We start from the raw sequence: 12096 nt of genomic DNA, 5'->3' as shown, positions 1-12096 counted from the left end.
CTCCACATGAACACAAATTCTGAGGAACATTTCTTTGCACTTTTGTGCTTAACTGATTTGCAAAGTTTTCAGTTTGAAGTTTTGAGAATGAGACTTCCGTGTATACACTAACCATACATGTTTGTTTTGCAGGACTAAATAAAAATCGATATTTTGGACTTACAAATTCAATGGATAATCAAGTACCCGATATCCTGTGATAACTCATTACTCAAGTCGCTCCCAGAAAAAAAAAACCCACCTCACATCAATTTTTCAGTGACCCAATTGTTCCTTCACATACTAAATTTCATTGTTCTTTAGAAAGGGGAGATAGAATTTGAGACATTTGTTGAGTACCAGCTTTACTGACACAATTACTGTCAAGTGTTCTTATTTAATCATTTGTTATCATTAAATAAAGCATAACCAGTACACTGTTAGTGAAACGCTGCTTACCAGTTTCCCACCAGCAAAAAGCGCCATCTTGGTGGAGTTAGAATGAAGGCAGATCTGGTGCTCACCCGGTGTGTGAGAGGTGAAGGTGAAGCGCCCCTCAGAGCCATACTGCCTGGATAAGATAACCTGCATTGAGAACGGACAGCAGTGAAAGGGCAGAAGCTGAATTCCCAAAAGCTTAGTTACATCAACCTGCCTCTTTCTTGGCTCTGTTACTCTTATTTCAAGGCATCCTTGTTTTTCTGATCATTGCATTTGACAGTTTGGCATTCTGGAATGAAAAGATGCACAACTAATTATGGTTAACACGTGGTGTTAAAAAATGCCCTTCCCCATTTCAACTTTTAGCTGCTCGTGCTTCATCCATGTTTACACATACCTGCATCAGTCCCAAAACAACCAGGAAGGCAAACCACGCATTTGTACAAGAGAACAACTGAGAGACAGGACCCCTAAAAGGCTGACAGGATATCTAGCCTCCTACGGCAGAAAGTGAGGAGCAACAACTATGGAACACAAAGCTGTGGATTCAAACTAAGTCCAAAATTTTTTGACAAGTTTCAATATTCAAGCCAAATAACCAACAACAAAAATCATCACGGATACCTCAATTAAAAATAAACACACACATGACTATAAAAATATGAAAACCATTATTTACCATCTGATATTTTAGGTTATCAAAGCCAACCTAAGAAGGCACATCTCCTTTAGACTGCACTCCTCTATGGCGAGTTTACAATTTTAAACTGGTTTTAATGGATTGAATTAATATGTTAGTATGTAATTTATTTATATATATTTACATATGTGTTTATCAATTTGTTTGTATGTACATGTTCTTAGTATTTATTTTCATATTTTATAGTCATATGTTTGTATATTTTTTAAATTGATATACCATGAAGATACACAACTATAAATAAGAAAATATATTGAGAGCATGTACATACAAACTGATAAACACAAATATATAAGTTACATGCTAACATATTCATTTAATCCATTAAAATCAATTTAAAATTTTAAACTCAAAAGGAGACATACTTCTTAGGTTGGCTTTGATATCAGATGGTAAGAAAATAATTCATGTGTATCAGTCATGTATGCTAGAAGCACCAGGCAGGGCGCCACCATTTTGAAGGTGGCACCCCAGGAGAAGGGAGCACTACTCCCTCCTCCACTTCTAAAGGTACCGGGGGGAGGGGGGGTTGGAAGCCCACCAGTCCTACAGCCCCCTGTGTCTGGGGTGGAGGGGCCTGTAAGCATGCAAATGCACGCTGGACAGGGCTCCCCATTCCTCCCCAATGCTACGCAAACCCTAACGCCAGCTCTGAGCTGGCGTAGGATTTGCCATGGGAGCAGCACCAATGTTTGGCACACTGCCTGATGAGCACTGGTGAGGAATAAGTAATGCCCTGTTTGAAATGCATTTGCATGCTACTTGTGGTCAGAGTCAGTGAGCTCATTTCATGTGCTCGCTAGCTCTGAAGATGGGGCGGGAGCAAAAGTGGGCGCTAGTATGATGCTAACAGCCTCCAGTGCCTGTGTTTGCTTCTGATCATTGGGGCACTGGAGGGGTACAAGAGGTGAGGACAGAAGGAAGAAAGGAAGTGAAATTCAAAGGAACTACAGCTTTCTAGAGTAGTGAATCACACTTGCAGTGGTTCCTGTATCTGTGACATTGTGTGGGGACAACTTAGTTGCCAGAGAATGTGGTAGAAGCAGTTAGTTTAGCAGGGTTTAAAACAGGTTTGGATAATTTCCTAAAACAAAAGTCCATAAGCCATTATTAAGATGGACTTGGGGAAAATCCACTGCTTATTTCTAGGATAAGCAGCATCAAATATGTTTTACTGTTTTGGGACCTTGCCAGGTACTTGTGACCTGGATTGGCCACTGTTGGGAACAGGATACTAGGCTTCATGGAACTTTGGTCTGTCCCAGTATGGCAACACTTATGTTCTTATGAAAAAGTGATAAAAAGAGAGAAATAAACCCAGAATAAACATTGGAGAGAAGAAAAAAATGTACATTTTCTATGACAGGACAAATTAGGTTGGCCCCAGTTCTTGCATTCTACCCTTCCATTAGTAGGCAACCATCAACAACACCTAGGCCAGCATAGGCTCTGTGGAACAGAACACACACACAGATCTTTGAGCAGCTCCATCCCCTCCTCAAACATAAGATTCCCAATGAACAGGAAGCCTATGCAGGAAGCAGGGCCACTGAGTTCACACAGATTCACAGGCCCTGCCCTAGGTGATTTACACAGTTGCCTACTGCAGTGTCTCACCCAGCAGCATCAGCCACAGCTGTCATTTATATGATGTAACAAAACCGATAGCACCAAACTTAGCCAACTTGAGGTTCTGATGAATATACATTCTTCAGCTGTCCATGCTGTATTCATGTTTTAAACGTATCAATATGATGCTTCCATTAAGCTCTGATGAACAGTAGGTAAATTAAAAAAACTACCATCAATATTAATCTGCTCAAGATTTACATATAACCAGAAAGAAAAAGAAACTTTTGTCTGAAAAAAAATTGTTGTTAGTACTACTTCTTAAAAGCACAAGTTGCTAGTTGTGAGATTCAGCAAAGCACCCATGAGACTTGAATTTATTAGAGGTAAATTCCCCATGGATCCCCTCTGGTAGTTTGCCTAGCTGGCCACGTACCAGAGAGGTTTCCAAGAAGGCTGATCCTATCCATCTAAAGGCTATCAATGACCATCTGACTCTTGTGTTGGTGGAGGAAAATATAAGCACCTGCCTATACCCATTTCTACCCCAGAGATTAATTACTTCAAATATTGTATAAGAAAGAGAAAGGAAAGATAGATTGCAAAGATATATTTTTATTTCTTACCAAGGCAATACAAGGCAATCGGGAACATCAATCTGACTTCAGCTCTGGCTGGCAGCATCTCTGGATGGCATCTGGAACTTCTCTCACCCCACCCAGATTTGCTGCTCCTTTTATACCCGCTTCCTTCCATTCAACTTAATGGGTCTACAATGGCTCCCATATTAAAGTTGTTTACCACTTTTCTTCGCTAACCACAAGATGCTCTCAGGAAAGAGCCCCTCCTTTATCTCAACTGTTACTTCCCTATTTTCTTGCACCTGGCATTATCTTCAGAAAAACAAGTTTTTTTCTAACTCAGATACAGAAATAAGGGAATCCATTTTGTAGCTACGGGTTCCATTTTGTTTTTAGATTTCTTGACCAAACTTTTCCAATTTATATTATTTAGGCCTCAATCCGGGCTAAAAACTAAGCCATGCTTTTCCAGCAAGCTCCTAGCCATACTAGCCAACAGATTTTTGACTTGGCCAGAGTTTCTAATAGCCTGAGCTCTAAGGTTTGGCCTCCCACTCTTCCAGTGGGGGTCTCTGGCTGTACCACATTTCTATAGACTACTACTTCCACAGCAGAAATGAGGCAGATTAGAAATGGTAGGGTTTGGTACATAAACCTGAAACAGTCTGGCCAGTGATTCCCCATCGCCAGTGTGTTTTTTCTAGCAAAAAAGGTACCAGTACTCAAATGCCAGGCCACCCTTCAGGAGTGGGGTGAGCACTGAGGGATCCATCCCACAATAGCCAGGCTCCCTGCAACTAGTCATAGAATCTATGACAAGGCAGAATTGGTGTGTAGAGCCTGAGCTCTTTCATTAAAACTTGGGGACCATGGGTCAGTTTTAACAGACAATGGAAAAGGTGCTGGTACTCAGTACCCCGAAGTACTCCCTCAAAAAAAGCCCTGCCCATCACAAACCATCTCCTGCAGAATTGTTACCTTTCCATCCGGATCCTTTACTTCCACAAACATCCCTAATCCTGGTGTGGAAGGAAGGAAGGCCTCTGTCTGCTTGTCCCATAGCTGAGTGCGGTAATTCCCTGCAGAGCAAAGAAATCATGGTAAAGTGCAACCTCATATTTTTATTTGTGGCAACAAGTGGATCAAAACCTAGGTGATGGGGAAGGGGGAAGCAAAGGAAAGTAGACATCACATCATCCAGTACCTTCTCTATCACCCTGGTCTCTCTGCTCCCTTCCATAATTATTCTGTGTTGACTTTCATTTCCTGTGCTCACACCTTTATGAGCAGTTGTTAGACATGCTGCTGGTTCATCAAAATATATAATCTTTACAAAATGACAGGTACTCCACTAATGTGGTATATCAATAAGTACTCCTATATCAATATTACATACAATAATTTTTATAAAAATAATGTTATCAATAGAAATCAAACAAAATAAAACATGGAAAAGAAAATAAGATGATACCTTTTTTATTGGACATAACTTAATACATTTCTTGATTAGCTTTCGAAGGTCGCCCTTCTTCCTCAGATCGGAAATAAGCAAATGTGCTAGCTGACAGTGTATATAAGTGAAAGCATTCAAGCATTACTATGACAGTCTGACAGGGTGGGAGTTGGTAGGAGGTATGCATGGGGACATCAAAGCATATGCTTTGATGTCCCCATGCATACCTCCTGCCCACCCCCATCCTCCCACCCTGTCAGACTGTCATAGTAATGCTTGAATGCTTTCACTTATATAAACTGTCAGCTAGCACATTTGCTTATTTCCGATCTGAGGAAGAAGGGCGACCTTCGAAAGCTAATCAAGAAATGTATTAAGTTATGTCCAATAAAAAAGGTATCTTATTTTCTTTTCCATGTTTTATTTTGTTTGATTTCTATTGATAACCTTAAGAGTGGACTAACACGGCTACCACACTCCTCTATAAAATAATGGAATTCGCTCGGAGGAGGGAAAGGTGAGTAGTGGAGTGCCTCAAGGATCGGTGCTTTGGCCGATTCTGTTCAATATATTTGTGAGTGACATTGCCGAAGGGTTAGAAGGTAAAGTTTGCCTATTTGTGGATGATACTAAGATCTGTAACAGAGTGGACACCCCGGAGGGAGTGGAAAACATGAAAAAGGACCTACGGAAGCTAGAAGAATGGTCTAAGGTTTGGCAATTAAAATTCAATGCGAAGAAATGCAAAGTGATGCACTTATGGAATAGAAATCCACGGGCGACGTATGTGTTAGGCAGGGAGAGTCTGATAAGTGCAGACGGGGAGAGGGATCTTGGGGTGATAGTATCTGAGGATTTGAAGGCGACGAAACAGTGTGACAAGGCGGTGGCCGTAGCTAGAAGGTTGTTTGGCTGTATAGAGAGAGGTATGACCAGCAGAAGAAAGGGGGTGTTGATGCCTCTGTATAAATCGTTGATGAGGCCCCACCTGGAGTATTGTGTTCAGTTTTGGAGGCCGTATCTTGCTAAGAATGTAAAAAGAATTGAAGCGGTGCAAAGAAAAGCTACGAGAATGGTATGGGATTTGCGTTACAAGACGTATGAGGAGAGACTTGCTGACCTGAACATGTATACTCTGGAGGAAAGGAGAAACAGGGGTGATATGATACAGACGTTCAAATATTTGAAAGGTATTAATCCGCAAACGAACCTTTTCCGGAGATGCGAAGGCGGTAGAACGAGAGGACATGAAATGAGATTGAAGGGGGGCAGACTCAAGAAAAATGTCAGGAAGTATTTTTTCACAGAGAGAGTAGTGGATGCTTGGAATGCCCTCCCGCGGGAGGTGGTGGAAATGAAAACGGTAACGGAATTCAAACATGTGTGGGATAAACATAAATGAATCCTGTTCAGAAGGAATGGATCCTAAGGAGCTTAGCCGAGATTGGGTGGCAGAGCCAGTGGCGGGGATGGTGCTGGGCAGACTTATACGGTCTGTGCCAGAACCGGTGGTGGGAGGCGGGGCTGGTGGTTGGGAGGCGGGGATAGTGCTGGGCAGACTTATATGGTCTGTGCCCTGAAAAGGACAGGTACAAATTAAGGTAAGGTATACACAAAAAGTAGCACATATGAGTTTATCTTGTTGGGCAGACTGGATGGACCGTGCAGGTCTTTTTCTGCCGTCATCTACTATGTAAATGACAGGTACTCCACTAATGTGGTTTATCAACAAGTACTCCTATATCAATATTACATACAATAATTTTTATAAAAATATATATTAAAGAAAATGCCCTCAGATTGTTCCACTCATTCATATTGTATCCATCAAAGGACACCTCAAAGGTGAATATAAGTGGACATCTATATCACTGGGTCATTGCAAACCGCCACACCACAATTCAATAAAGTGTTCCAGTGTTCAAGTGTCCAAAATCAAACATATTAAAAATATGCAATATTATGATAAGGCACTTATCTTATTATGCACTGTGTGTCAATTAAACGTTTTCATGCCCTCCAAAAAGAGTTTTTTTTTCCTATTGTAAACTCTCGTCGATGCCTCATCTTCACTGAAATCGCTCGACCACAGTTTCATCTCAAAAGATCATCAAGGACTCACGTGGAACCTCAAAAAAAATTTGAGCTTTACTCAACTAGCTTCAAAGTACTATATGAGTGATTGGAACGGTCTGAGGGCATTTCCTTTAATATATATATTTTTACTAAACTTATTATATGTAATATTTTTGATACAGGAGTATTTGTTGACATTAACCGAGTACCTGTCATTTTGTTAAGATTATATATTTTGTGAACAGACTGTATGTTTTAGAAATATATTTGCTGGTTCATCAAAAGCAGGAACTCTCCAACTATCAAAAAGGGGGCAACATTTCTTAGGTTTTAGACTGTCCAACCTGGAACACACACTTTTAGATTTGGCAGATTCAGTTCACCAGGATCCCAAGGAACTCACACAGCTCGGGACAGAGTAGACAGACCCTCTTTCCGAGCCAAGGACTGATATTACAGGCTCTGCTGAGTCGGGATGGCCTACAAAAATATGGCGACTCCCCCCCCCCCCCCCCCACCTCCAGTTGGACTATGGCACCATTAATTTTCATTCAATACAGACTGAGCTAAAACCCCAAAAGAGGAGGAACAAGATCAAACAGTACAAAGGTCCTGAAGACTGGTTTGCTCTCTTACAGCTATAATGTGTTTTTTTGCCTTTTAATGCTTGTTAATATAACTTGCATTATTAGTGCCTTTTATCATAATGCATGGTATTTTAAGTTGTTGTGGGCTACACAGAAATGAGATGCAAGACACCTTGTTACTATGTAAATTCTATAAATGCAGCTTGCAGTGAATACAAGCCACATTGTTAACTGGAAAAATGTCAGCAAAAGCTGGGATTATTTTAACATTCCCAGGAGCTCAGCAAAGTCAAATCAAACTGCACCCCCCCCTAAAAAAAAATCTTTAACCCCTGTCCTGAGGCCTCCCCCACCACTGCGATATCCCTGGTCTCTAGTGGTGTAAAGGGTCATGGATTTGATATATCATTTTTCTATGGGTACAATAAAAGCAGTTTTAACATATAGGTAGGTACATTGTCTGTCCCTAGTGGGTTCACAAAATTTTGTACCTGGAGCAGTGGTGGGTTAGGTGACTTACCCAGGGTCACAAGGAGCTGCAGTGGGAACTGAACCCAGTTCCCCAAGTTCTCAGCCCACTGCACTAACCATTAGGCTAGTCTTCCACTCCACAGGCAGAATCAATTCCCTTGCAGGCACCAGGTTCAAAATGGCGTTGGCAGCCCCCGGCAATAGTCTCGCTCCTACCTGACTCCATTAGAGACCAGAGATATAACAAGGTAGGGTGGGGAGGAGGGGATCTGGATTTGACTTTGCCTAGCCCCTTTAAGATGCAACCAAACATTCCCGGGATAACATAATGCTGCTTATGAGGCTGATCACAAGTAGTTATTCATATACCACAGGAGTGACCAACCTGTTATACCAAGCTACCAAGGGAATTGATTCTGCCTGTGGAGTGAAGGACTAACCTAATGGTTAGTGCAGTGGGCTGAGAACCTGGGGAACTGGGTTCAGTTCCCACTGCAGCTCCTTGTGACCCTGGATAAGTCACCTAACCCACCACTGCCCCAGGTACAAAACATTGAGCCCACTAGGGACAGTGAATGCACCTACCTATATGTTAAAACTGCTTTTATTATAGTTGCTCCTGTGATACATTAAGGTGCAGTAAAAGCCAGACTTACCACATCTTGATAATCACAGTACCCCCCCCCCCCCCACACACAAAAAAAATCTATATATATTAAACAGTTAAAGGAAAGTAATTTGTAGAACTAATTCCTGCCTAGAGCAGATGTATCCTGCATCCCCTGTGTCTTAGTTCTCCCACATATGAAGATGTAAAATGCAGTTTTGTGTCCAAGGGGAGGCTTGGAGAGAGGCTTTGTACAGACCATTGGGAGGGGATGGTAACCCACTTACAAAACTAAACTAGAGGAGGAAATGGTTAAAATTACCTCCTCTTGTCTTTATAAAAAGTTTAAGAACTTGACACTCTGCACACTTTCTCCATGGGGAAACATCTGAACTGTTTGTTCGGTACAATTTTATTTTGAATTTCAATAATACATAACTTTGAATGAGAATACAGATGGAATACAAAAGAAACTCCAAAGAAATGGACATGAGTTGAAAAAAAATCACAATACCCCAATCAAAACCGAGAAAAAAAAAGGAGAGTCAGGAAAAGAAGTTAAGAGGATATCAGGATAACCAACAAAAAAAGATGTGACTTCTTCTTATTAATAGCACCAACTACAACTCGCCCCCTCTAAGATCCTGACCCTCCCCATTTGTTGTCAGTGACTTATTTCAACCAGCTCCATTTTGATGCTGGCAGCTTATGGGGCAGAAGTGAGTGGTTCCCCGCCCCTATGGACCCTGAGTGAGCTGGGGTGCCAGGCAACCCTAATCATTACATTCTTAAAGGATGGCGATGTAAATGTTTTAGCACAACACTGGGACCACTTGACCACCAGGGAGTTGACATTACCCCCCCCCCCCCCTCAAGGGCAGGGTTCCAGGAAGGAGTGGGGGACCTCCAATTCAGCCCAGTAAACCCTTTAATATTTTCATGCCACCATACAAATGGACACGTTTTTTTGGTTGCTGTTAGAGCTTGGGGGGGTGGGGGGAGAATAAGCACAGCTTTTGAACTCCAGTTTTGCTTTGTTTTTACAGTGAACACAGGCCTGTGAATCTTTTTTGTTGTGCATGTTTTTAGCATTAATGAACTGCCTTGCATGATTTTGCATTGCAGCAGCAGCAGCTTATTAATGCTAAATTTACACAAACTTACATATGAAGTAGATTTTCTGCAAACGTTTGCAACTGCAAAATGTAATTTTGCAAAGTGACTTTCCTAGTGAACTTCACATGAAAAGCAGCAAGAAAATGCCTGCACTTTGGAATACTTGCAAGCTTCCATGCATTTTGCCACATCATTTCATACTTTATTAGAAAGTGCTCTAAATGAACATAGGAAATTAAAATAAAACTTATACAGGCAGACATGAAGATAGAACATACTACTTCTCTGACAAAAATGTGAACAAAGTTTGTAGTCTTTTTAAAACTAATTTTGTAGACTGAACGTAAACATACTCATAAACAAGCAGCAAATCTTTTCCAACAGAAGGGAAGTTATCAAACTAGGGGTCATTGTTGTGAAGCTCTGGGAGAAGAATATTTTTTCACAGAAATGGGCAGATGCCTGGAATACCCTTCTGAAGGAGAAAAAAAATAAAACAGGAACTTAAAAACATACACAGATTGTGTTGTGCTTGGGACAGATATCAGAAAAACAAAGGTGAGGGAGGAATTATACATATCACATTCCCAAATGCAATCCAGTACTACCTGCCAAACGAAAATCTAAACGGGGAAGACTACATGGCCCGTTTTGAACATTGTCTGACATCTTCTTCTTTGTGTTTATGTTTGTGTAGAACTGTACAAAATTTTCAGTGGAGCAAAACTTTTGCTATACCTGCCCCTAGAGCTCTGAAACTCCCTCTTTTGTCATCAACTACAATAGACAAGCAGAAAAGGTCAGACTGAGTCAAAGGATTGCCACCTCATCTGTCAATATCTATGCAGAATGTGATATCCTATAGCTTTCACAACGGCATTAAAAAAGAAAAAAAAAAAAAGTCAATCCCATTTCCTTAACTCTGTCCATGGGAAAGGCTGTGGAGAGCTGACGTGGGCACCCTGCAAGCTCAGTCAGCAGGAAGAGTATAAGGGTTTACTTTGCAGTCCCTCCCTATCCGTGTGGCTCCCTAGCCATAGCCAATAATATTAAAGCGAGTCAGTGCTCAAAGCAGGGCAGGCCACAGGAACTTGGAAGATATTGGGAAATGCAAGCAGTTATCCTGGATCCCCAACTTGTGTTCTCGCAAGATTCAGTCAGATTAGGTTTTGCTGCCGTTCACCTAATGTCCCACAGCAGATCGGCTGCAAAAGCGTGTCCCTTATATGTAATCAGAACTACAAGTTCCAAAATGCAATTGGACTACTATGGCCTCGTACTCTCATGAACCCGAAGCCTAAGCGGCCGCTCACCTATCACCATGGTCTCATCGGGGATCTCCTCTATGAAGCACCGTTTCTCCGTCTCCCCGATGTGGAAATAGAGGGCCCGGACCAAACCGAGCTGGAAAAGGAAGAACAACACTGGATACATCCTACAATACATTCCCTTCTACCGACAGCCGGACATTAAAAAAAAAAAAGACCTTCTGGAACACACAGCACACCTGCAACGACCATGCGCAGACCAATGCGTTTTGCAAGGCGCTCCAATGGGCCCGCTTCATTCGCGAGCATGCGCATTGCGCAAGAAGGGTGTAGGCGGGTTCAGTCCTGCCTCCTTACCCCGCCCTCAAGGAGGTTTAATATAGAGACGTTGTTAAATTTCCTCTTGTGTGTGTTACCCTTCTCACAAGGACACGGCTGTGGTTGTAGGCCCAGAAAGACGCTTGAAACGCACGCAGAGCTGTCTTACCCTGGCTTTTATTGTGATAAAAGTCATGTCTATTCGCCCTGTGGCCATATTTATGGAGATTTTTTATTATTGGTATTATTATTATTGGTGTTTTAGGCTTTATATAGTTAACTAGCAGAGCTAGGGCAAGAAATAAGGTTAACAAATAAAAGAACAGCAAAAATTAAAATCTACACATACCAAGACGGCAATATTTGCTTGGGCTGTTGCACTGATTTCAATGGGTAGAATCAGGGAATATAAATGCCACTGCTACTAATTGGGTTGTAAGTTTAAAAAACATGCCCCTAAATGATGATGAAAAAATAGGAGACTTCCACTTCCTCCTTCCCTGCTTGTCCAAAGTATGAAAGTCAAAGCAGCAACAGTCAGCACAGGGACCTATGTGTCAGTTTGTGCTCATAGACTCTTTAGTACTGTGCATGGATTTCCAGTCTAATAGTAAGCCCACAGGTGAGGAGAGGTCAGGTCTGTGAACGTTCATTTACTAACACACAAAAGAAAGGTCCAAATCTCCCGTAAAATCAAAACAAACCACAAAAAATGGCGGAAGATGAACCAAAACAGACCAGAAAAACAAAGGAGTAAGAGCACCAGGAAAGTTTAATGGGACCCTACACGGTCCGTGTTTCGGCCAACTGGCCTTCCTCAGGGGTCCTGAATCTGATGTTTACATGTGCACCTCCGAGAAACTCATGATGCTGATCAGCGTATTTTGCTTTTTGTCTCATGAGTTTCTCGGAGGTGCACATGTAAACGTC

The 12096-nt window shown here is 41.7% G+C and overlaps 1 protein-coding gene across 1 annotated transcript in view; it reads right to left on the bottom strand.

Moving 5' to 3' along the window:
- The window catches only part of TMED4 (transmembrane p24 trafficking protein 4), a 30135-nt gene extending 19011 nt beyond the window's left edge, over positions 1–11124 (bottom strand). Inside the window, exons 1-3 of the mRNA XM_030201753.1 lie at positions 10894–11124; positions 4249–4349; positions 439–564 (exon numbers count right to left, since the gene is read on the bottom strand). Of these exons, the coding sequence (XP_030057613.1) occupies positions 439–564; positions 4249–4349; positions 10894–11026 (360 nt within the window). The 5' untranslated portion in view covers positions 11027–11124. The remainder of the gene's footprint in view (positions 1–438; positions 565–4248; positions 4350–10893) is intronic.
- Positions 11125–12096: the final 972 nt, after the last annotated feature.

Source organism: Microcaecilia unicolor, chromosome 4, assembly GCF_901765095.1.
Source record: "Microcaecilia unicolor chromosome 4, aMicUni1.1, whole genome shotgun sequence".
NCBI lineage: Eukaryota > Metazoa > Chordata > Amphibia > Gymnophiona > Siphonopidae > Microcaecilia > Microcaecilia unicolor.
This window is presented reverse-complemented; position numbering and strand designations above follow the sequence as displayed.